Raw genomic sequence first — 24,517 nt, 5'->3', positions numbered from 1 at the left:
CACACATCCCATATTCTACTTGTGTAAGGACTGGGGGTGTTCACGAGATACGTGTAGCATACCTTCAGGGCTCTGAGGTCTCACATTTGTGTCATAGCCTGGAGTACTTTTGTAACAGTTGATACAGTTGAGTATCTTCAAAAAGTAACTAAAAAAGTAACTTTTTTTCCAAAGTAACTAAACAAGTAACTTTTTTTCCAAAGTAACTAAAAAAGTAACTTTTTTCTACAAAGTAACTAAAAAAGTAACTTTGAGAATATAGTAACTAAAAAAGTAACTTTGAGAATATAGTAACTAAAAAAGTAACTTTGAGAATATAGTAACTAAAAAAGTAACTTTGAGAATATAGTAACTAAAAAAGTAACTTTGAGAATATAGTAACTAAAAAAGTAACTTTGAGAATATAGTAACTAAAAAAGTAACTTTGAGAATATAGTAACTAAAAAAGTAACTTTGAGAATATAGTAACTAAAAAAGTAACTGAGAATATAGTAACTAAAAAAGTAGCTTTGAGAATATAGTAACTAAAAAAGTAACTTTGAGAATATAGTAACTAAAAAAGTAACTTTGAGAATATAGTAACTAAAAAAGTAACTTTGAGAATATAGTAACTAAAAAAGTAACTTTGAGAATATAGTAACTAAAAAAGTAACTTTGAGAATATAGTAACTAAAAAAGTAACTTTGAGAATATAGTAACTAAAAAAGTAACTGTATTACAAAGTAACTAAAAAAGTAACTGTATTACAAAGTAACTAAAAAAGTAACTGTATTACAAAGTAACTAAAAAAGTAACTGTATTACAAAGCAACTAAAAAAGTAACTGTATTACAAAGCAACTAAAAAAGTAACTGTATTACAAAGCAACTAAAAAAGTAACTGTATTACAAAGCAACTAAAAAAGTAACTGTATTACAAAGCAACTAAAAAAGTAACTGTATTACAAAGCAACTAAAAAAGTAACTGTATTACAAAGCAACTAAAAAAGTAACTGTATTACAAAGCAACTAAAAAAGTAACTGTATTACAAAGCAACTAAAAAAGTAACTGTATTACAAAGCAACTAAAAAAGTAACTGTATTACAAAGCAACTAAAAAAGTAACTGTATTACAAAGCAACTAAAAAAGTAACTGTATTACAAAGCAACTAAAAAAGTAACTGTTTTACAAAGCAACTAAAAAAGTAACTGTTTTACAAAGCAACTAAAAAAGTAACTGTTTTGCAAAGTAACTAAAAAAGTAACTGTTTTGCAAAGTAACTAAAAAAGTAACTGTTTTGCAAAGTAACTAAAAAAGTAACTGTTTTGCAAAGTAACTAAAAAAGTAACTGTTTTGCAAAGTAACTAAAAAAGTAACTGTTTTGCAAAGTAACTAAAAAAGTAACTGTTTTGCAAAGTAACTAAAAAAGTAACTGTTTTGCAAAGTAACTAAAAAAGTAACTGTTTTGCAAAGTAACTAAAAAAGTAACTGTTTTGCAAAGTAACTAAAAAAGTAACTGTTTTGCAAAGTAACTAAAAAAGTAACTGTTTTGCAAAGTAACTTGAAAAATAAAGTAACTAAAAAAATATGCTATAAATATATTTTTTTCACATACTTATCTGACTTTTTATGATGTCTTTTCGACATACAAACTCTTCAACTGTTATTTGGCTGTAATTTATAGATTCTTTGTTTATTGTATTTGTATGTTATGGTGCAATTAATGAGCTACTATAAAATTACCTTTTAATGACATACCATAGTCTGTTTATTATGTATTTCTTGTTGCATATTACGCTATGACGTTTTAATAAATTCAAATGAAATAAGACCTCTTTGACAACCTTTTCATGACATTTCAGACTTTTTTTATCACATGCAACACTCTTCACACTTCTTCATGCCATTTTTTTTCACACTCTTACTTTTTTATTGTTACATCTGAATAAGACAAATAACAATTAATCAACATGCTATGAGGACACACGCTGAATGTTTCATGACTAGAGTTTCCCTGATACATAGGTGGTGTAGTGGTTAGTGTCGCTACCTCGCTGCCAAATAAACTGGGTTCAAAACTTACCTGTGGGTGTCTTTGTTTCGAATTAATATACTATGACTATTTTTTCATGAGTTTTTTCGACATACTCTTCTATGACTTGTTCAGGATATCCTTTAACAATGAATCAGTATGCTATGAGGACACCCTGAATGTTTCATGATACACAGGTGGTCAGCGTCGCTGCCCCACAGCCAAATTCAGTCTGTGTTCGATACTTACCTGTGGGTATCTTTTTTCGACATGCTATACGATAACGTTTTTCAACATGCTATAGTATGATTTTTTTCATTACTTTTATAGACGTACTGTTAAATGTCAGGCTTCATCACAAGCATTCCAGTTAGAAATCACTCTGGAGCTTTTATTTTGAAATGGGAGGAGGGGGGGGGCTCTAAAGATAAGACCTGAATGACTATGATAGAGAGAGAGAGACAGACAGGAGGTCCATGCTGCCAAGTCATGTGTGTATAGCAGGGGTGTCCAAACTTTTTTCAAAGAGGGCCAAATTTGATAATGTGAAAATGCCAAAGGGCCAACAGTCCCTGCTGGCATTATTTTAAACAATACAAGTAGCCTATACATACATTGTTATTTTATCATTTTATTTTCAATGACAGCAAATAGCAATGTAACCAAATGTAAGCATTCATGTCTGAACACATCTCAACAACTATTCTGCCTTTCTTTCACATCTTGAAAGTCAGATAACAAAGAACAAGCCATCTAAAAGCTAATTACATAGGAACCGATCAATATTCTCACCTCAAGACAATCTTAAATATGACTTAGTGAGGGTGATGAAAAGTTGTCTAACATTTAAATTCAACACACATGAAACAGGCTCACGAAAAAAATCAAGTTGTCTCTTCGTATCTGATGATAGCTCTTCAGTGTTACGAGCCAGGCAAACATTAGCAAACTCTGTCTTCTTCTCGGGGCAAATGTTTTCTGCTATTTTCATAACACAGTCTTTGATAACCTCACATTCCGTAAAAGGTTTGTCATGTTTAGCAATTACCACGGCCACTCCGCAGCTTACTTTGATGATGTTTTCATGTGAAAGGGACCGCTGCTGTGTGGCCAAGTTATCTTGGAGTTGCTTCACTTTTCTAGCACAGACGCTCTCTGATAGCTTGTTGTAGCATTAGCACGTTTGGTCTCGTAGTGTCTCTTTACATTATATTCCTTAAACAAGGCAACAGTCTCATGACAAATTAGGGAGACACAGTTGTTTCGGTTTTCGGTGAAAAAAATATTGCGATCTCCACCTCTCCTGGAAGCGGCGGCCCTCATTATCGACTTTCCTTTTTTTACTTGCCGTAGCCATGACAGTTCAAGGGTCAGAGCCAATTTCAAACAGCCAGACAGTTACAGAGTGGTGCTGCCACCATGAGGTAAAAATAGGAATTGCATGTTGAATTTGTATGATTTATTCATTCCGTTTTGACTGTGCTGGCGGGCCATAAATAATGCATTTTAAGACAGAAGGCGCGGGCCGTATAAAATCTGACCTCGGGCCGTGATTGGCCCGCGGGCCGGACTTTGGACATGCCTGGTGTAGATGTTGGCGTAGTTTACCGATGGAAGATAAGTAGGATCGGCACTGAAACGATCTGCACTCATCGTATAGGGATCCAAGTTACCAATAACCTTCAATTTGGCCAGGTAGCGAACCTTTGATGCACTATCCAGTGATTCAAAGTATGGTATTTTCGCCGCACTTCCTTGTTTACTCGCCGCCATGTAGGATCTGTATGTACTCCAACATGGCGGACAGACCTCGTAACTAAGGAGATCGTGACGTAGGTGAGACCACTCTATACAGTTTTCCTCGTTGTCGCCCTCTGCTGGTATTTACGTCACTAAAACTTGTAAAGTAAATGTACTTTCCACTGATGTAGTACCTGTGGATAGTAGAACGTCTTCTTTCTTAATACTTGATTGAGGATTTTCAGAATTTGAAGGGACTGCATCACTGACATGCATTTGATTTCTCGTTTCACAGACTGCAAGGTATTCAGCTTTGATTGCTGGCATCATCTATGGCAAAAAGAGATATGGTGAGTTATTCTTATTAGTCATCATGCACTTAACTGGAACAGTGCACTGAGATAAACCCACTGTAATATACTGAATATACTAGTAATTTGTACGGCATAGGAGAGTACATTTTGACGCTTTAAACATTGTCTCAAACCTGATTCTCTTACAAAAAGCATACACAGTCATTATCTTGAAACATATTATGAACTCCAATTGCTGGATTAAAGATTGCCTGTAGCATTTATTAAGGATGATGTGACACTTAACGCCCTAATATAGGTAATTCTTGATTGGAGCATCTTAACAAGATGTTAGATAATGTTACTAAATGTAATTTTGAAATACAGTTGATGTTTAGTCCCTTTTTTTTTTTTTAATGCTTTTTAAAAACAATGAAGCCCTTATTTTCCTCAGATAACTTGAAGCCTATTGCAGCTGAGGAGAGGCGGATCGAGGAGGAGGAGAAAAAGGTTCGCGAGGAGCAGGAGCGCATCGCAAAGGAGCTAGCAGAAGGTAGCCTCACAGGCTTCAATCCTGTCTAAGATTTAGTCTACAGTTTGCACTTGCATACACCTGCATGCTGCACTGTTTACAGGCGGGGGGGGGGATGCAATAATAGCAACACCAGTGTGTACACAATATAATACAGTTGGTGTTTCATTGCACAAAGTGGTCGTATAGCCATTCAATGTAATGCATGTTATTTGTCAATTTATAACTAAACTATATTTGCTCTGTAAAATCCTAATTGTACTTATCCCACTTTTTTTTTTACTTTCCTTACAGCAAGTGAAGATACTATTCTGAAGTGAAGCTGGTGTGCCGTGTCACGATGTCCATGTGCAATTCCCAACCTGTTCCTCCTTTTTTCCTGGAGTAATGATGGCGAAGTCGGGTCCCAACCAGTCAAACACTACCGTGTTATGGACATATTCACTGTTACCTTGTATAATACAACACCTCTCTGGATTGCCATAGACAATTATTTGTAGGTTAGTTACCGGTACATGATATAAAATAAAGCTCTTGCATTGTAATACGCACTCTATAAGTTATAAAGTTCATGTTGGTAATAAATACATAATTACATGATCACTGTAGTCTTTGTTTGCAGACATGTCCTTAGGTTATAATCAGTTTTCTCTATCAGCCACTGTTACAGGACAGGTATGACAAACCTGAACTTAAAATGAATATTATTTTGCCATTGTGTTGATCTTATTAAAAGACGAAGGTGCATAAATGTCATAAGAATAATTTCCAAAGGAAGCTGTTAAGTTAGTCTCATTTAATTATCTTATGTAGTATTTGCTGTAGCTTTGTGAGCCCATGTACATTGAGATAAATACTTGGCTTTCTAAACTGCATGTTTAATTAGTTTGAGAAACATGAGTTGCAGATGAGGATTGGTCAGCACGGGCAAAGGGCTGAAAAAAAATGATAACTATCTACCTTTTATTTTCTTGATTGTGTAAAATGTGTGGCATATAAAATAGTGAAAAATGTCCATTATACTTTCCTCTAGTAACTAGAGGAAAGTATAATGGACATTTTTGCATTTTCTGCTTCATAACTCAACCATACACTTCCACTGAGGCACATGTAAAACCCTGGAGATGTCACCCGTTTTAAAAGTAACGAGATCGTCACCTAGCAAAGCCAGCAGGCCCATGACAGTGAGGACGGGCTTCCTGATCAGCTGGACGTGAGGCGGCTCGGTGTTGTTGACCTGGAAGCGGGCAGTCAGCGTGCGCTGGGTGAAGGGGTGTGGGTGGTTGCTGAGGAAGGCGTTGTCGTTGCTGAGCAGGGTGTAGTTGATGGTGCTGTTCGGGTCAGCCAGCTGGTGCTGGTTTATTACCTGTTGCAGAGAGCAGGACAGAAGACTGGTTGTGTGAAATCTTATTTTATTTTAAATTAATTTCTCATTTGAGTTGGCAAACAAATTGCAGCCATTCTCAAATTCGGAATTGGCTTCGGCCATAATTTGCTCTTCATTTCATTTCAACATGAATTTCCGTCTCTAGGTGATTTTCATGTTGCTGTCCTCCATCACTTCGCCTCACCTTCACCACCATCGCAGCGTAGGTTACATCGGCCCTCCACTCCTGAGGCCTGGACCAGCCCACCAGCGGATCGGCCTCATCATTGTAAACAGGGAGGCTGTGGAAGCGGGGGAAACGCTCCCGGATCTCCCCCACCGTCTGGATCTCCTGCTGGAGGATGGGCAAGGAGTAGCCTCCTCCCTGAGGAGCAGAAACAGAAAATTAGCTTCTAAAAATGATTCTAATTGCATTGGTTTTATAATTAAGTATGCTAATAGTTGCATTACTAAATACAGTTTTACATAACTCAGGCAACATGTATTTCAATAACATCACTATCGTTGTTTTTGTTCTCGAAAGTGAATATATCAACTAGATTGAGTCTCCTATGGTGAAAACAAATATCCTCACAGCAATGAATATGACAAAACTTTTAATATTTTTTTTAGATATGCTTTGAGTCCAGAAAAGTGAACCTTCTTGTGCAGGGCGATGTAGTCGATCCTGACCCCCGTCTCTCCAGTGAAGTAGTTGGTGCCGTTGTAGCAGTGCTGCAGCATGGCCCAGCAGTATGGGGAGTGTGGGGGAGAATGACAGGAGTCTATCTTTACTGTTACTCAAGTATGGCTTTTGGGTACTTTATACACCACTGCAGTTGATGTGTATAAAGGAAATGTAAAAATATTGTTGAAAATTATTTTATAAGATAATTGGTTTCTCACTGCCACCTCACATATTATGTAGCCTTCTGGCAAAACTGCGTCAGTTTGCAATGGCAGCAATAACATTGGCTTCCAGATCCCTGACAACGGATGTTGTCTGTTACAGGAACACGTGCAGAAAACACGTGTCTTCTGCTATGACAACTCTAAATACAGGGGTGGTACAAGTACTCAAATATTTTACTTTAGTATAAGAAGCAATACCACAGTGCATAAATACTATAGTAGTTACAAGTAAACGTCCTGCATTAAAAAATGTACTTATGTAAAAGGACAAAAATAAAAGCATCAACATTTATGTGTAAATTGTTCACTGTGAGCATCACAAATTAGACTCCATTTTTATTATTAGGATGAACTGACCCGATACATTTCTGTGATGGTTGTAATGAGCATTGCAGCCTGCAGGAGGTGCTGTCATGACTATCATTACATAAAAACAAAATATAAAATAAGACACAGAGCCATGCAACAATTTCTTTCCAGGCATGATTTATTGAAAACACACCAAATGTATACTCTACAAACCAGTATTTTTCCGTTATGTTTAACAAGCGTAATATTTGCCTCTGGGTATTAGTAAAATTAACATAATACATTCTGTCACTGTGGCATCGCTTCTGCTCGCTACGAAAGCATTAACAACTTCACTCCTCTAGGAAATCAAAACCATTATTCGAATGACTATCTTTTTAAAAGTTTATAATACAATGTAATACAATGCAGAAACCCACCAACAGTCTATCCTACAAGGGGTCGGGGGGCAGAATGAATGAATGAGTGACTTGAGTGAAGGTAAAAGGGAGGACGGGTGGAGAGGAGAGGTGAACAGACAGAATGGAGATGGCAGTTGAAAGGGAGGAATAAAGTTATATAAAACACACTTATTTTTATCTACCATGGAAAAGGTTAAGGCACATGATAGGTGCAAACACATCTGCTACTGAGTAGAACAGTTACTTGATTTTGACGGTCTTGAATCAGTTATATCTACACAGGTAGGTTTGTTTGATTCGATGTGTGTCCGTGTCCTGCATTTCTTTTACAGCACAGTTGCTTGGCTCTTTATTTGGGGAATTTACAATGTGTTGTACATCCACAAAACCAAACCCCCCCCCCCCCCCCTCTGTTATGAATGCATGTAAATACAACTCCAGATCCTTTGGTTGTGGTACTGCAAAGTGCAGTCAGGAATAGACAGTCATTCAGGTCTTTGTTGTTGCGGTTCAGTATTGTCCAATGAAAGCACACACTTCTGAGGACACACAAAAGGGATGCTGGGTATCTTTATAATTTTTTTTTTTTAACCTCTGAAATTAATATCTATACAGTAAGTTTTTTTTTGTAGTTTATTGATTTTTACCACAACATACATCTTTGTAAACACTGTGTAAAATATGCAAGCTTCATAAAGTCACATACATCACAAAGAAAAATCAGACTTCAACGCAGGCACATGCCATTCGCCTTGATGACGCATGAGTGATGCCAACTTGGATTGGATTCTCTTTGCCTCTCTGACAGACTGAGGCTGGCAAGGAGACTAAAACACATCATCACTGGATTCAGTTTGCAGTCTCACCAAGCAAGAGAAACACATCAATATGATTCTGTATCTCTCTGCTGTACTTCATCTCAACTGCCCACCCGAACACGTTGTAAAAATATATACTATATGACCAAACTTGATGTTTTGTTTTTGTACAGTGTGATGTAACTCTTTTATTTTGCCCTAAACATCCAGATCCACTCGTCTTCCCCTACTCTTTTCTTGCACATGAATTAATCAGTTAATATCCAAATGACACCACAAAAAAACGGGCACTTGGAAAGAACAGAATATAAACATCTGTACAGTTTTGCTTCATGCTCACGACTGAATATTTCTTAAGATGCACCGGTGAAGTAGGGTTCAGGGTTAGCGGTAACTGAATGCATCAGGAAGAAAAACTATGAAGAACTTTTATTAACGCTGCCGTCTCTTGTCTATTTCATTGGCCTGACCTCTGACCCCTCCAGAGTGTCTGGTTTGAAGATTCACGGGCTGTCAGACAACATGGCCTTTAGAAACTGCAGATAAACCTTTTTTTTGGACAAATATAAATAGGTGATCGTCGGCGTAATGTGACAATATTTGACACACAGTTATGTGGTTATTTCTTGTTTACAAACATGGTGAGCCTTTATCAAATGAGATGTGCTTCCAAGCAATGTGATATTAATATACAACTAAGAAGTCGGTCATTTTTGTTGATTTTTTGTCTCCTTCATTTTTCAATTTTATTTCCTTTTGAACCTCATATACATTTATATAAAAGCCAACAAAAATAAAAACTGCTTTTAGATCTACCCTTTCATTAAGAGAACAAACTTTCGCCTCTCTTTTCAAAAACACAAATCATTTATGAACAAAATGCCTTATATCCTCTTTAATACACATCATTGACAAAGAGCAACCAGCCAGGAAACTCGTGAAACTGCGTCGCTGCACGATATGAGTGGTTACACAAGTAACCACAGCTCTGTGAGTGAGGGTCAACATGATGACCACGATGAAACAGAAACCGTCGGCTTCCATTTTAGCTTACTTTTCCGATGCAGTGTGAACAGAAACTGTTACTTCACGTGGTGTACACACTATGTCACGTTCTTTTTCCGGACCACAACTTGCAGACTCCTCGCTTTACAAATGAACATCAATCACTTGTTAAAAACTTTTGATTTCAAACCATCTCAGTGCACTTTAAAAAAAAGAATAAACACAGTGAACCAAATATATTGTAAGTCTACAAGAGCAGACTGCTGGGTGTACATGTTCATCAACTATGCTACAGTTCTTCTCAGCATCGGTTTCTCTCATTTCACCTCCTCGTGTCCATCACACCAATCTGCAAACAACATTCTGTGACCTTCATACACACCAGTCCATACCTGTTCACGTCAAATTACCAAAGCCCGACAACAAACTGAAAGTAAAATTCTCCAAAACCGGCAAAATTGAAGCATGAACTTCTTCCAGATGTGAAAACTGAAATGCAGTAACCACTCATTTCCAGCTTCCCACAGATTTCCTTCCAACACACATTCCTTTTCCATTGATTTCCTTCGTCTCACTTTGTTCGCCCTTCATACGTCCATTCCTTCACCAGCACCGGCCCTTTGTCCGTTTTTGGTCACCGGTAGAGCTCAACACTGTAAAGTCCAGTGGGAATGTAGATTTGAGAAAGTAGTCACTTTTTATTCTTTTTTTTTCTTTTTCTGAAAAGCATGAGAATGTTGGCTGTTTGCTGGGCAGTTGCTGATCATCATTTTTTTTTTTTTAAATCCTCTTTTCTGTACAAAGTCCAACTCCAAAGATGAGCTCCATGTGAAACGGCAGTGATGATATCAGAGATCCTTCTCTAGCTGGGGTGTCGTCACTTTAAGCCTGGAGCACGTGGACAAGAGAGAAACATATTAGGAGAACCATCCACGGAGTTTAAATCCCAATTCATGGAGAGCTTCAGTACACAATGCTACAGTGTAAAAAACAATGACATCCATCATGACAAAGAATGACTATTCTATGCTTTTTCAACAAATTCCATTATTAAAAGATCAAAACCAACAATAAGTCTTTCTCTCAATACGTCCTATTAAGACTTCCCTTCACTGACTGTAGCACTCAGCCACAAAGCAAAACCACATTTCAAGTCAGCTGATTTACGTGTAACACCTCCTTTGCGTTCTTATCATCAACAATATCTCAAAGGTTTCTCAAACATAAATAGTGCAATTTTTGGATTCTATTTTCAGCTAAAGATCACCACACATGTAGCATGCTTGTAAGCGGACCTCTATGGTACAGAGGAATAAGACTTTGCTACACAGACTGTACTTCTGACTAGGATCAATTCGTTGTTGGTTTTGGTCTTTTCATGGGATTTGTTGACAAAAACGTCCATATCACCAGCCTTTTCCTTAAACATTTCATCCTAAAATGATTTATATTTAGAGCAGGAACCACATTTTGCATTCAATGCATGTGAATTGAATGTACAACTCTGCAGTTGTGCTCTCATGACAAACAGCAAGACAATCAGCTGGCATTATCACAGTACTTCACAAATTACATCACTGTCAGCAAATGCTTCAATTATGTCAGCCCAGATGGAAAATGGAGGCAAAAGACAGCAAAACAGATGCTTAATGAGTCGGCTGAAATCCTGCATGTGCTCAATGAAGTGAGAATTACTTACCTGATGGTTAATTCCGAATACTACCTATAATATTCAGAATATTTTTTTAATAAAGTGATAAAATTACAATGGATACCACGAATCAGAGTCACCTATTTCCTCTGACAATGCAATGGATGGAGATGAAAGCATTGAATGGATGGCCACTGATTGACATAAGAAGATGAGGAAGACAGTGAGGTCTGGCAAGAGGCCTCTGGCACAGGAGAGGACAACAGCGGTGAGGAGGAGGCGGCGAGAGGAGATAAAGACTGCTGATTGAGGAATGACAACTAATGACTGCAACTACTGAAGCTCACCCAGATCAGCTTGCTGCTTTGCAAAAGTCACTGCGTCAGGTTGGTTATTGAGACAGAACCTTGTAAGGTTGCTTACATAAAGTATGTACAGGTATAAGGGCATTACTAATTTAGATGTCTTTCAATGTTACTTGTGTAACAAACTGTTGCCTTACAGCTAACATGCATGAACTTAAAACATTTGAAAGAAAGAAGAAATTCAGCCGTTCTTGGATGCAGGCCTTTCAACCACAAAGAGGTTTTTTTCTGTAACTTGCAGGGAAATATGACCATCTAAGTTACATCAAAAGCCACTTTGCGCCATTTATACCATGACCTTTAACACAAAATATTCAAATGAACTACTTCAGACCACAAAATATATGTAAACTGTAATGGTGTGAGCTCACCCTTGATTACATCTCTGCCTTATGTGTTGGCTTCCATCATCAAATCATCAACTCACATGAATTATTTATCTTCGAATGGAATGTAGATAGAGCTAAGATGCTCTGTGTGTGTGTGTGTGTTTTTCTTTCTCCCGACTGCTTCTCATTAAGTGTTCACTGAGTCCCTGGCGGATCCGAAGTGCAGAAGAATAATTATCCTTCGGCATTTGCCACCAATTTCAGCAGAGGCCGTCGGGGGAACTAGTGAGTGAAGCTATGTGTGCATCGCAATCAGACAGGTGTTGCTGAATTGTAAAAAGAGACCAAAGCCTTTTCTACTTTGTATGAATGTTACACGAAGGTTGTTTTTTTCTACAATGAAGAGCAGGACAGAGCTGCAAATGTTAGGCTTACGCTAAACTCTGACAGCATCGAGGACCAGCTTCCACACAGTGGGAAATAATGTATCGTGGATGCACAGGTCGTTCTTTAAATTGTTACTCCACGAACTAGTTAGTTAATAGTGTGCTCCTTGGTTGATGAAGTAACGCTCTGTTACTATTGTAGGAAATCTAGTTAGACAGACGTGCTAACCACGGCAGCTTACACACAACCTACATTTTAATCTTGTGGTTCTGGTTTTTAGAAAAGTTAGAAAAAAAACTTTTGCCCTGAGCAAACTGCTTCTGAACGTGGAGAGATCTAAGTTTCTCATTTGTGATTTATTTTGTACTTTGAGTTTCTGGTAGCGCCATCTTTGCCTTAATCTACGTATGGAAGTGTGTGTAAATATAAATTCGTACACAATGTATACATTTAACAAATCTTAAATACAATCTAAAAATGTTGAACCTCAAAAAATGTTTTCGGTTGAACTGCAAGTGAATTATGTTAATTTCCATTGAAAGAACAAAGTGACTCGTCCAGCTGACTGCTCTGGCTGCAGGGTGACAGGCAGCTACATGACACAATGTGAGGTTGAAAGCAACACAGGTGGAAAAGACAAACAGGCAATGCAAAGGATGCTACAATCCAGCCCAAAAGGTGAAGACGGTTATTTTTATTGTGCTTTTATTTTTTGGAGACCTACCATGCATGCATTTAGACCCAGGAATCAACAGGCTGGGGCTTAACATCACAAGCGTCCACCAGACTGACTGCAGGCCTGTTAGTCCTGACATAGTGTTTCCTATTTGTGTCATTCTGTGGCCACAGGAGGACGAGTTAAAAAAAACAAACACAGCAAAACAATATCAGGTCAGTACATTTCACAAATACACACACACACACACACACACACACACACACACACACACACACACACACACACACACACACACACACACACACACACACACACACACACACACACACACACACACACACACACACACACACACACACACACACACACACACACACACACACACACACACACCCAGGATAAGAGAAGCCAGTGTTAGTCCCCTGCGTTCAGGATAGCTTGGAAAGAATTCAGAGTGATTCAAAACAGTGAACCACAACATGCAAATCAAAGAGGGGGAGAGAGCAGTTTAAACTGCCAAGTTGCATTCTAAGTGGGCAGAAAACCTCTGGGAAGTACAGTGCAGAAGGCAGAAGGCAGGTTGTTTTATTCTATCTTTAAACTGGATACATTTTGCACTTGTTTTGGTTCCATTAGCTCAACACAACCAGCTCCACTGGCCATCAATGTAGAATGGACATCAGTTAAAATAGAAACAACACTGAAAATCTAAACTGTAAGAGCAACCCAACACCGGATGAAAATCTTGTTTCACTGTTTCCTCCTGTTGAACTTCTTAACTTGATGCAGTGGTGTAGAAGTTCACTCCAGGGTGTGGTTAGTGAACTGTGGTTAGTGAACTGTGAACTGTGACATCACAGTGTGATGTCACTTCTGCAGCTGCAACAGGGCGCAACTTTTGACAAATTAAAACTTCAACCAGAGAGGGAAGTGAAACGTTGCTTTTCAGCCTGGTGTTGAGTTCCCCTTTAAACAAAACAAATCAGTGCTGCAGCACCTTTAACTTTTAGAGGAAAATAAATTCTGAAAAGCAATCAGAATAGTGGGTTACTATTACCTGTAAGTACGATCTATTTTTAGCTACCATGTCAGTTGATTTGACTGTGGAAGGATAAAGTAGACACTGGCGCTCATAACAATAAAACCACATTTTTACAACAGTATAATTTGATTATTAGTTTACAGTGAGTGCAAAATGCCACATGGATGACATCTAGCTATATATCTAACTACAGCGTCTTAGTTTCCTCTCAGATGTGCAATGCTACACTGATAATTGAGCCGCAACAGAAAGAAAGACAAGAGACATGAAGACCCATCTTCAGAAAGTAAACGAGACTATATAACTCCTGATAAAAAAATCAATCACAATTTAATTTGCAAGTTATAAAGCAGAGCATTGGTCAATTCAGTTGACCCTGGTTTTACCCAATTTCAAATAAAAAGCAAATAACTAGCATAACTCAGATAAAAAGCCTGTATGAACTGTATGAAATTTCCACCTAGACTTTGCCTTGGAAAGAGTTTTAGTAAAAAGGTAGTTTTAACCTGCATGGGGAAGCAGATATATGACCATTCACCTGTAGAGACCTATGCTAAACTGACAATCCCACAGGGAAAACCCTTTTCATCTTGCACTAAAGCAGATGAAAAGTACGTGAGAGTCATCCCACATGTGTCAGACATCCTCTGAGTCCATTATCCGGTGACTCCTCTTTGAAGTTGAATAGCCGATCAGTGCAACAAGGAACAAACTTTGGCTGCAGGGTGAGACGGCTGTATAATAAGCAGACGGCCACTTGATAATGCAGCAGTCTGTCATTGCCGAGGCAAGGGTCGAGAGGACCGTTTGTTGGCGGTTCTTTTAATCAGTCTCAGATGAATTACTTTACAGACGCCAAAAGCTTACACTCCATTAACTGGCGGCTCTCAGATCTGAGGCTGTCCGCGGTGCTGAGCTGTGGCGGGCAACATCAACAGAGAATGACAACTTCCAGCCTCTTTAAAGAATCGATAGGTTTAAGAGCCTTTAATGAGGACCACCCCAGAAAACATGTTGCGAGAGGGAAAGAAAAGGACACAGAAGGAGAGGACGTTTCAATGAGACATCATTATTTCATCCCCCCCCCCCCCGGGAGTCCAGAAGAGATGCGCCTTTACCTTTGATGGCTCCCGTTCTGTCTGGTCCACTGAGCCGTCAACTGTCTTAAATTTGCAGTCCTTGTCCCTCTGGTCAATGGTGGAGTAACCATCTAATGAGGTCAGAGAACAGCGGTCAGTTAATTATTCTCCATCCACGATTAAAAAGAAACGGGGGCAGATCATTGATAGTGTTGTTTTAACCTGTGCAGAGTCACCGACTGAGTGGTTTTCTGCACTGCAACACTAAACAAGAGTGCCTGAAAGTTGTTGGACACAGAAGAGTAAACTAAACAGCACATTCTTAGCTTGTGATTCTCCAAACTTTCTAGCACTCATGTTTATTTACCACGACAGTAGGTTTAAAACAAACCAGATGAAGTATTTGCAAGTGCTATTTGACTCTGTCCCCGTGTATTCCATCTCAGGGCCGGTATTTATCGAGCATCTCAGTCGTAGAAAATCATCCCCAGCTGGCACACACACTCTATTTGGTCCTACTTTTCAAGCATTTGATCAACAATTGCAACCTTGACAATCCCTCCTATCATAGCAAACATTAAGGAGAGCTCCGAAGACTTTCAAGACATCATTCATGACAATGAGATAATCAAATAAGCAACAGTAAGGACAGTTCCAGCAACTATCAATCACACTTTTATCACTCATACACCTCAGATAATGCGCATATATTCAGTTCATTCACTGTCAACTTGTTCATTGTTATGATCCACACTGTAAATCTGATTTTGTCATTGTATGTATTTTGGATTTGCACCTTATTCACACTGTATTGTTATCTTAGAATCCTGATACAAGTTTCACCTTTTCTTATTTCTCCATCACTCAACAGTACATACATTCAAATCATGGGGTTATTTATCGAATGATTCAATAAGTAATTTACATTTATTCATTTTTGCACAAACTTACTTACCACACACATGAAGCCGACACATAAACATGTAACTAGTTTCTGCTTTTCCAATATTACCCCTGATATTAATGTTTCAAACCGCAAACTACTGTGTGCCATCAAATATTCTATTGAAAAGTTCTGAATGTTGTAAAAGAGCGACGCGGCACTCTCCCCTGGAAGTCCTTCCTCTTGTTCAAAGTCAATGTAGGAAGCTTCATACATACTACTTAGAAGAAGAGTAGTTTTAGTCGTACTTTAACTTTAAGTACAATTCCTTGGAGGGATGCTGAGACACTTGATAAATATGGACCCAGAGGTTTGTAGGAAAACCAGCATGATCTACCCTGAGAGTGCGACGGCGTACTAGGGCCATCGTAGGCAAACAAATAAATACAAATGAATACAATTAAGAAGCTGCGGGACAGGGGTAATATCCGGAGGAAAAACTTTTTAAAAAGTGAATTAAACTCACACATTTTGTGTGATGAGGTTTATCCAACCTTGCAAAGTGAAGATGTTTGGTTTCTTGAAAAAATGTTTTTTTATTGTAAATGTATGACTTTATAAACTCAGAGAATAAGAGTTTTTTTTCGGAATATTAACCCCCTCCTCCAGCTGTAATTCCCCCCCCCCTCCCCCCTCCACAATGGTCTTTGGGTAAGAGTGTGAAAAAAATGAAGTCCCTTTAAAAAGCGACTTCTTCACTTAAAAAAAGAATGATGATCAGAGTTGCAGTTCTATATTAATAACAACAGCGGGGACATTTACTTGAAAAGATTCACAGCAGAGGAGCTCTGCCATATGCGATATTAAGAGTGTTTTTATTAAGAGTGGAGAACCGCCCACATCTGTTCAGCTTCTAATGAAGGCCCAGCTTTGTACAAACATCTTGTCAAGAGAGGGGTCTTTGATACAGCATCAAAGAGCTTCATGTCTGAAGTGATCATAGCGAGAGCAGTGTTCAGTGGTTTGAATTTGAATGATAATAACGTCTTGGCAACGGTTAAAGAACGAGTAGGAGAGACGCTGAAGCAAATAACTGTCGGACACTGGATTGAGATTAGAGGAGAGCTGGCTCTCCTTTGGCTAAGGATGATCATGCAGTCTGGCTCTTACCTGGACCCAGCTCATCCATAGGTATCATATCACCACTGCCACATTTCCTGGTGCCTGAAAAGCATTCATATGCCATTTGTACAACACACAGACTGAGTCATTGAGCCAAAACGCTGCTGCTTTTCAGGGTAATGGTTCTCGGCCAGTGATCGAATAATGCAAAGTGAGAGTGGGCAGGCAATGAGTGCCGCGTTTCATGCGCATGTATGGCTGCAAAAAATAGTTGGGCACAAGGCCAAAAATCAGGACATTAAACTGCGGCGATGCTATTGACTCCTCTGTCAAAGAGACGTTTGTTGTTGGGCCAATGTACTGCACGAGTCCCCCACCCTCCCCCACATATACTGCTGCTGCTGTAGAAAACCTCCAACCCAGTTCTTTGACTGTGGATGCAGCTATTCACGGTTACATAAGGGCGGGGAAATTTCCAATATCGCCGACCCCATTACGTCAATTTAAAACCCACGACACAAACACAAAACAAGGACTTTTCTTTATATTCCGTCAACACCAACGTTTTGAGGGTTGAGGGTTAAAACAGCAGCAGTATGCTGTTCAAAGCTCCAGCTCCCATTTTATGCACTTTATTTTTGACCCCTATGAAACATCATTATTGCAACATATAACCCACCTTAGCTTCACCACACAGAGGATGAGAGTAGTATCGTGGCAAGCACAGCGCTTCAATGTAGCCGTGAGAAGAAGAAAAAAAGAGGAACTGGACACAATCGCACTGTTTTCGAGCTCCTGTTAGTATTGTGTTTAAACTTGCTTTGAGGACGATACGGCTGTGATACTGTTAGGTTTGTGTACTCTATCCCATCACTGACAGACCATAAAATAAATCTGATTCTATGTTGTTTTTATTTGTCAATAAATCCTGTGAAAACTAGTTTAGCCTGCAAAACAAGTATTGTCTGTAGTCAAAGTCGCATATCTCTCATTCATCTTTGCTCCAGACCTCCATTTTGGTGCAGAAACAAATAGAAACACATAAACGACATATTCCTTTGTTATGATGAACACGCGCACTAAAGTTCATTTTGAGTCAATCCTGAGTCTTGTTGCTAAGAACACTCATCAGAGCACCACATTTTGTATTCATCAATAGCTGAAAATACTCTCCAAAAAATGAAAGATGATTTCCCTTGGAGTAACATTTGCTAAATACTACAGGGCCGAGCTGTTTTCTTCGATCTTTTTTAAAAATGGAAATTATTGTTCATGACCTGTTTTTAAAAGCAGGAACCAATGGGCTTGGGGTGAAGTCCCCAGAGAGACGGACAAACATGTTTTAGGTTTTGTCATTTCACAGGATTTCAAAATCTAGAATATGGCTAGCCTCACACACACACACACACACACACACACACACACACATACACACACACACACACACACACACACACACACACACACACACACACACACACACACACACACACACACACGCGCACACACACACACACACACACACACACTTAACTGACCTTGGTTCTTCTCCATCAGGGGCAGGGTGGTGTCGTCGTAGCCTGGCTTGCCGTTCTTGGTTGCTTTAGGGGTGGTTGCTGTCGTGGGCTGAGAGAAGAAGAAGGATGCAAACATTTAAAATACCTTAAGCTTATACACACTGAATTGAAAAATGTACTCAGCAGCTTCATCTCCAATTATTTTACACAATGATAAGTGGCGAATGATGCTACCAATATTTCTTCTCATGCAAATACTCTCTTAGTGGGACACGTCATTAATAGTGAAGTGGTTCTTATAAATAGTTAGTGTCTGTAATTGTTTAAGTAATATTCTTTAAGAACCTGATATTACAACAACAACACTGAGGATCCAGATTAAATGTGGATAGCTCCCACAAGATGACAGCTCTGTACCTGGAAGTGGCTTTTGTTCCAGCCGTCCTTGGTCAAAGCGTTCCTCAGCTCCTTATAACTCCAGACCGTCTGCAGCACGTGGGACGCCGCCTTGGTTTCGCGAGCTGATTGGCTGAGGGGGGGCCACAAGAAAGGGGGAAATATATGAAGAGTGTACAGTGACGCCTGGGTATGCTAGCATGCAAATCAATCTCTTTATTCAAAGACGTCAAGTCCCCTGAGAGGCTCCAGGGTCTCTAGTTTTTAATTCATAGCCAGATGAGTGCGCATTTCCTTTCATTAGCTACCAGTAATAATTACATGTGGATGTGGGTGGGGGCCTCACTTCAAAGAAAGCTAATCTCCTGTGTGTCCGAGGAAATGAAGCTATTTGGTGTGTGAGTGAACGATGTATATTCACGCGAGTTAGAGCGACTCTCCGTATGTTCAACACCGCACGAGCACGAGCACGAGCACGAGCACGAGCACGAGCACGAGCACGAGCACGAGCACGAGCACGAGCACGAGCACGAGCACGAGCCTTTGAAAAGTGCTCTTGAATTAAAAGTGGGGTGCAGACGCACTTCAGTTTGGAATGGTTAACACTGTGGTAACATAAGACACCTCTTAGAGATATCTGTTAGTGTTCATTACCAGGTTGTTGTGGAGAGCTCGGGTATCAGTGGAACGGCTACTCTGGGCCCTAACCCTGTAACACTGCCTTCCACTTCTAAAAGCCTGTTAATTCATGTGTGGTGGGCGGTGGTGTGTGTGTGGGCTCAGGCTTGTTAGAGTATCGTATTGTGGTTGCTATTTGTGCATGTTCCTTTTGGGGCCGCCTATGAGTAAAAAGTAGCCTAATAGATACAATAAATCCTAAATACGAACCGACTTCAATCAATGTAAATAATTCAGTCTGCTGGTTTCCATGTCGTTAAGTGACATTGTTATGTGATGTACTGTGGAGTCTTACCTAGTCCTGTTGATGGCGACCAGCTTCTCAATGGCCTGAGCCTGGGCGAGGGAGCGGGCGTTTTCAGAGCTGTCAGTGACAATCTCATGGATGGTGTTGAGGATGGCGACCACAGTGTCCTCCTCCAGGTTTTTGGCTGGTCGCTGCTGGCCGCTGGGCAAGTTGCTCACCAAGTCCCGCATGGCATAACTTCCTGTAAGGCAAAGTTGTTTTTGTTAAGGTTAACAGGTAAAAGTGCTGAATGCTGAAGTGTATTTTTTCACAGAATGAGGACTGCAGATTTTGTCCGTTATCTCTTACAATGGAATCTCTTTGGGAGGGGATCTCTTTGAGGCCGGTATGGTCAGGAGGAAGACTAACAGCCACCAAGAACTCTTTCAGTGCACATGTGACATGTGTGTATTGTTTGAGTTGAGGAGCTCTGTTTTGGTTGTAGCAACAAAGATCCACTATATTTGTGTCAATCTGGGTCTTGAATCAGTGTGTGTTGTATTGCTAATGGTTTGTACCGATCAGGTCCTTGTTGCGGCGGTCAATGGACAGGTTGCGCAGGGCGATGGACACAGCTCGGACCACCTTGTCGGAGTCGGAGCGCAGCAGCTCCACCAGGATGGGAAGACCTTTCTCCTTACGCACCGTGGCTCGAATGTAGTTGGACCACTGGAGGGCAGACAGAGGGCACGGTGTGAGTGCTTTTTATAATTTAGACTTTTGACCTATAGGGTAGGCTGAGTGAGCACACACTGTCAGTAACTGCCTGTTTGGTATTCCTGCAAAGCTACAGATTCCCACCTGAGCCCAGCATGACCACACCTCTTGTCTTTTGACGTAGCTCCACTCGGTTATCCTCCATGAGGAGATTTTTGACACATGCCTTCATGCTCACACAACCCATACACGCACACACGCCCTATCGCTCAGTCACTACCTACAAGAGAGCTCAGCACTGCTCCTTGGACTTGGACTAATTCACAACATTACACAGTGGGGCTCTGAATGGACATGTGGTATAATTTGTCCTAATTTAAACAGCAGTAGATTTTACTTCTCGTTTTTTTGAAACATGAAACATTAAGTTTGACATAAAAGGGTTTATCTTCTAAGCACTGGTACGCCAAGAGGTGTCATTAAGCAGAGGACGGGCACAGCTCAACCACCAGGTGGCAGTAGTACGCTTTAAGAAACAGCTCAATCCAGTGGCACAGAACTGAGCAGTAGCAAAGAACCAGGAGGATTTAACAAAGAAACAGCTCCGGTAGTAAGGGCAAGCTTTGTCCAGATGTGACAGTGTGATGGGTTCACTGCTCCACAGGTTCCTGAGCCTCGCCAGACATTCTGCTCAGCTCCGACTGGAAAAATAAAAAACGAAACGAAAGAAGGATTTCTTCTCAAACTGCTCACCTGAGCTGAAAACCACTACTGAATTGTTACACTAGTTATCTCACTAGTTGTGAGACTCAGGACTCCAACTAAAATAACAATAAAAGTTCAGGTGTTTAGTTTACTCGAGGTAGAGGCCGTTAATGAATTTAGAGGACTGAGGGATGTTTTTACTGTCTGACACGGGACAGTAAATAGAAGCGCTGCGGTGATAATGCCGCCGTGGACTGAATGCAGCCAGCCTGTGCTGAAAAACACAAGTGGCCGCTCTTGCCCGAGGTGCTGCTCGTAAACTGGCATCTGACAACTATCTTTCCCTGTTGATAATTCACTGCTGCCTGCAAGCCAGACAGACAGACTCTCAGCAGCTCCACAGTCGCTGTAATTGGAATAAATGTCTGATCCTGGCTCTAGAGATTCTCACATCATCTATCAACAGAGGAAAACATCGAACAGAGATGAAAGTTTGGTCTACATTAGTTATCTAACACTTGTCTAGTCATGTAATCCCACTTATGATGAATGTTTGAGCTACCTGCTACTACCTTTTCAAATCTTAAGCTTTATGTCAGTCTACACAGTGGCTTTATGGTTTACAGAGACAGAGCATCTACACCTTCTGCTTCCTCTGCTTCCCATCAGACTCTGTATTTTTGCTCCAATAACAATCCGAGATGACTGCTACTGAAAGGTCAATGACGAGGACAGACGTTGCAAGAATGAAATAGACGAGTAAGGACAAGGACATAGTGTCTACGGGTGCTACCCTCCCCAACCCTGGACTCACGGTCCACTGTCCAGCGCTGAGGTTTTGCAGAGCCCCTGCAGCGGCCTCCAGGGTGTTGTAGTTCTGGCTCTCCGTCAGCAGAGATAGGTAGAGCCTCACCACTTCTGGCTGATACAGCAGCTCAAAGCCTGCAGGGACATACAGAGAAACACACACACACACACACACTGGTTAGACTCCCTGGCAAGACAGACGGGCCAATTAGGACGTGTGAAGGTACAGGCAGTAGTGCTGAGTTTTATCTCAGACCATAGGGAGAGTTCTTTGGCAAAGGGAAACGGGGAAGAGGCTTGGGTTTACCACAATGCACAATGCCTCTGGTGACAGCACACAACCTTGACAAATGCCGCAACATTTGGATCGCAGCTTATTTCGTAAAAGTTTCAGTGAAAATGTACAAACAGCACACACAGGATGGGACTAAAAGGCTGTTCGCTTGGTTTCACAATAGGCTGCAACACCTTTATTAAGAAATGCTGGAACAGTGCCTGGAATCTTTCCTGAAGCATTATGATTGAAAATACTTCAGTACTATAAATGAAGAGAACACCAGTGGGATCAATTATTGATCCAACCAAACCCAGACAGGCAGACAGACAGGTTTGTCACGAAGTGCTTTGCATGGAATCAACAAGACACTCGACGATTCAATCATAAGGTTAGGGATTTCTTCTGTCAAGGCCATTTTGAGCCATTCACATCTCTGGTGGGAGTCATGCATTTTTGACTGTGGGATACATCGCACCACAAGTAGGGGAGACATCTCGTCAGATTTGAATAGCTTGAGCAAGAACAATTCTTTACTGTTTTGATTATCCTGAAGGCATATTTGAAGCATGTTCAGGTTTCACTTCATATCAATTAGAGGTGAGTTTTTAAATCTTTGGCTGAAGTGTAAAGTGAATGTCTTCAGAGTAAGGAATCAAACCTGAAGTAAGGCATAGTGCTTCAACTCTGCTGCTAGTCACTGAGGCTTAACAGACTTCTGCACAAGTTAGCCGATGCTTTGAAACTCGCGGCTAAAATCTCATTTTTACAGAAATACCATTTCACCAGCATCCTTCCTACCCTCTACAAGAGCACAGAAGCAATTTCAAATCCTTCTTCTATCCCTCCAGGCTAACATTAAATAAACAATAACCTACTGTTTCTTCTTATGTGTTCTGTGGCCACAATTTCCAAGGTTCAGTTTGAAAACCCCTGTATTATGTGGGCAGGGATGTATAGGAACCCTATTTGATTGACGCACAAGGGCTGACAGGGCCCTCCATGCATTTTTTCTCTATCTTTTTTGTAATATAAGTGCAACCTGGGTCAAACTATAAAAGCATGAATCAAAACCCTTTGAGAGTGCAACTTAAGGTAACATCCTTTTTTTATTGACTTGCATTTTTTCCACTCGAAGAAAAGATAACAGTGAAAGAGTGTAATTTCTGTGCTTGAGAGGTGCAGCGGAAACACACAAGCTGACATTTGTGCCTCTAAATCCACATCTCATACCCGTAATTTGCAGAGAGCAGATGCCTGGGCACACTCTGAGATTGCCAGATTCAGACACAGCTACGTGGGTGTTAACACTCAAAAAGCAAGGGTTTTCAAACCCCGTGGCATTTGCCGTCCCAGATCATGCCAAGCCTGCTCCTCCAGAATGTGTGTGGGGGCGGAACTGGCAGGTCGGGAGGCTGCTGCTTGAAAAGTCTTGAACTTATTTTCAAAGAAGCAGCAGAAGCAGGAGCCGTCATGCACAAGACCCTGGTTGTAAGTTGCCATGTGCTGAAACCATGAATCACATCAATAGGTTTCTCTCAGAGGGGGAAACACAAGAGAGGAGAGTCTGCGAACCAGAAACTCTGCAACATTCTGCATGCTCCTCATATTTCTGGGCCTACTGGGTGCACACTCAGCAAACTGGAGACCATCTCGCAGGCAGTCCCGTTGACACACACTTCATCTCCAAAGGCACATTCTCTCTCCGCACAAAATGTCAGCCATGTTGAACCTTTGTTGCCACGTTCGCTCGCACTCTTAGACTGCGCCTTTTATGACAGGTTTTTTTGTAATATAATCTGCAAATCCACATTTGCTCCATCTGGTACAGCCTGGAGTCTTGTACAGCCTGGAGTCTCGGTCTAGCGATCAACTGAAGCGACTTATGGAAATGGAACTTTACAAAAAAAGATGCGTACTGTACAATAAATGAGGATGAGAATGGAGGGAAATTCACTGGGCCTTTAAACTAATTCCTTTATCCTTAGTGGAATTTCTCGCTGTTGAGCCAGAGAATATCTCTGCCAGGGCTTTCCCTCCTTGGTCCTTAGTGGGGGCTTAATGTCAGCACCAAAAGCCCAAAGTCTTTCCTAAAAGCAGCAGCCAGGTCGAGCTCGGTTTGCAACCTCACACTGTAGTGTTGTTGTCGTCAGTCATCTCATGCTAGCTTTTTCGGGCCTATTAGTTGTCAGTTTGTTCGGCAGAATTACAATTCAGAGGGGAGATGAGCTGTCAACGTGACGTGACCGTGACAACCCACAGCCCCATATTCTG

General features: G+C 40.5%; 2 protein-coding genes across 6 annotated transcripts in view; both read right to left on the bottom strand.

Annotated features, from left to right (window-relative positions):
- Positions 1 to 5,650: 5,650 nt before the first annotated feature.
- On the bottom strand, positions 5,651 to 6,688 carry LOC306779008 (alpha-L-iduronidase-like; the record flags this gene model as incomplete). Its single annotated transcript, XM_079270749.1, has 3 exons — positions 6,602 to 6,688; positions 6,147 to 6,326; positions 5,651 to 5,941 (listed from the first exon to the last, which is right to left on the bottom strand). Exons 1-3 carry the CDS (start codon positions 6,683 to 6,685, stop codon positions 5,651 to 5,653), a joined length of 555 nt encoding a protein of 184 aa, XP_079126875.1. The 5' UTR covers positions 6,686 to 6,688.
- Positions 6,689 to 7,332: 644 nt separating this feature from the next.
- The window catches only part of arvcfb (ARVCF delta catenin family member b), a 101,061-nt gene continuing 83,876 nt past the window's right edge, over positions 7,333 to 24,517 (bottom strand). For 4 of the 5 annotated variants that reach the window (XM_079271003.1, XM_079271004.1, XM_079271000.1 and 1 more), the window contains 8 exons: positions 21,977 to 22,104; positions 20,319 to 20,469; positions 19,810 to 20,002; positions 18,858 to 18,969; positions 18,462 to 18,549; positions 14,958 to 15,049; positions 12,843 to 12,955; positions 7,333 to 10,274 (listed from right to left, as the gene is read on the bottom strand). In XM_079271003.1, the coding sequence (XP_079127129.1) occupies positions 12,854 to 12,955; positions 14,958 to 15,049; positions 18,462 to 18,549; positions 18,858 to 18,969; positions 19,810 to 20,002; positions 20,319 to 20,469; positions 21,977 to 22,104 (866 nt within the window). In that variant the 3' untranslated portion in view covers positions 7,333 to 10,274; positions 12,843 to 12,853. The remainder of the gene's footprint in view (positions 10,275 to 12,842; positions 12,956 to 14,957; positions 15,050 to 18,461; positions 18,550 to 18,857; positions 18,970 to 19,809; positions 20,003 to 20,318; positions 20,470 to 21,976; positions 22,105 to 24,517) is intronic. The other variant, XM_079271002.1, reaches the window with a different exon arrangement.

This window comes from Melanostigma gelatinosum (assembly GCF_949748355.1).
Source record: "Melanostigma gelatinosum genome assembly, chromosome: 6".
Lineage (NCBI taxonomy): Eukaryota > Metazoa > Chordata > Actinopteri > Perciformes > Zoarcidae > Melanostigma > Melanostigma gelatinosum.
This window is presented reverse-complemented; position numbering and strand designations above follow the sequence as displayed.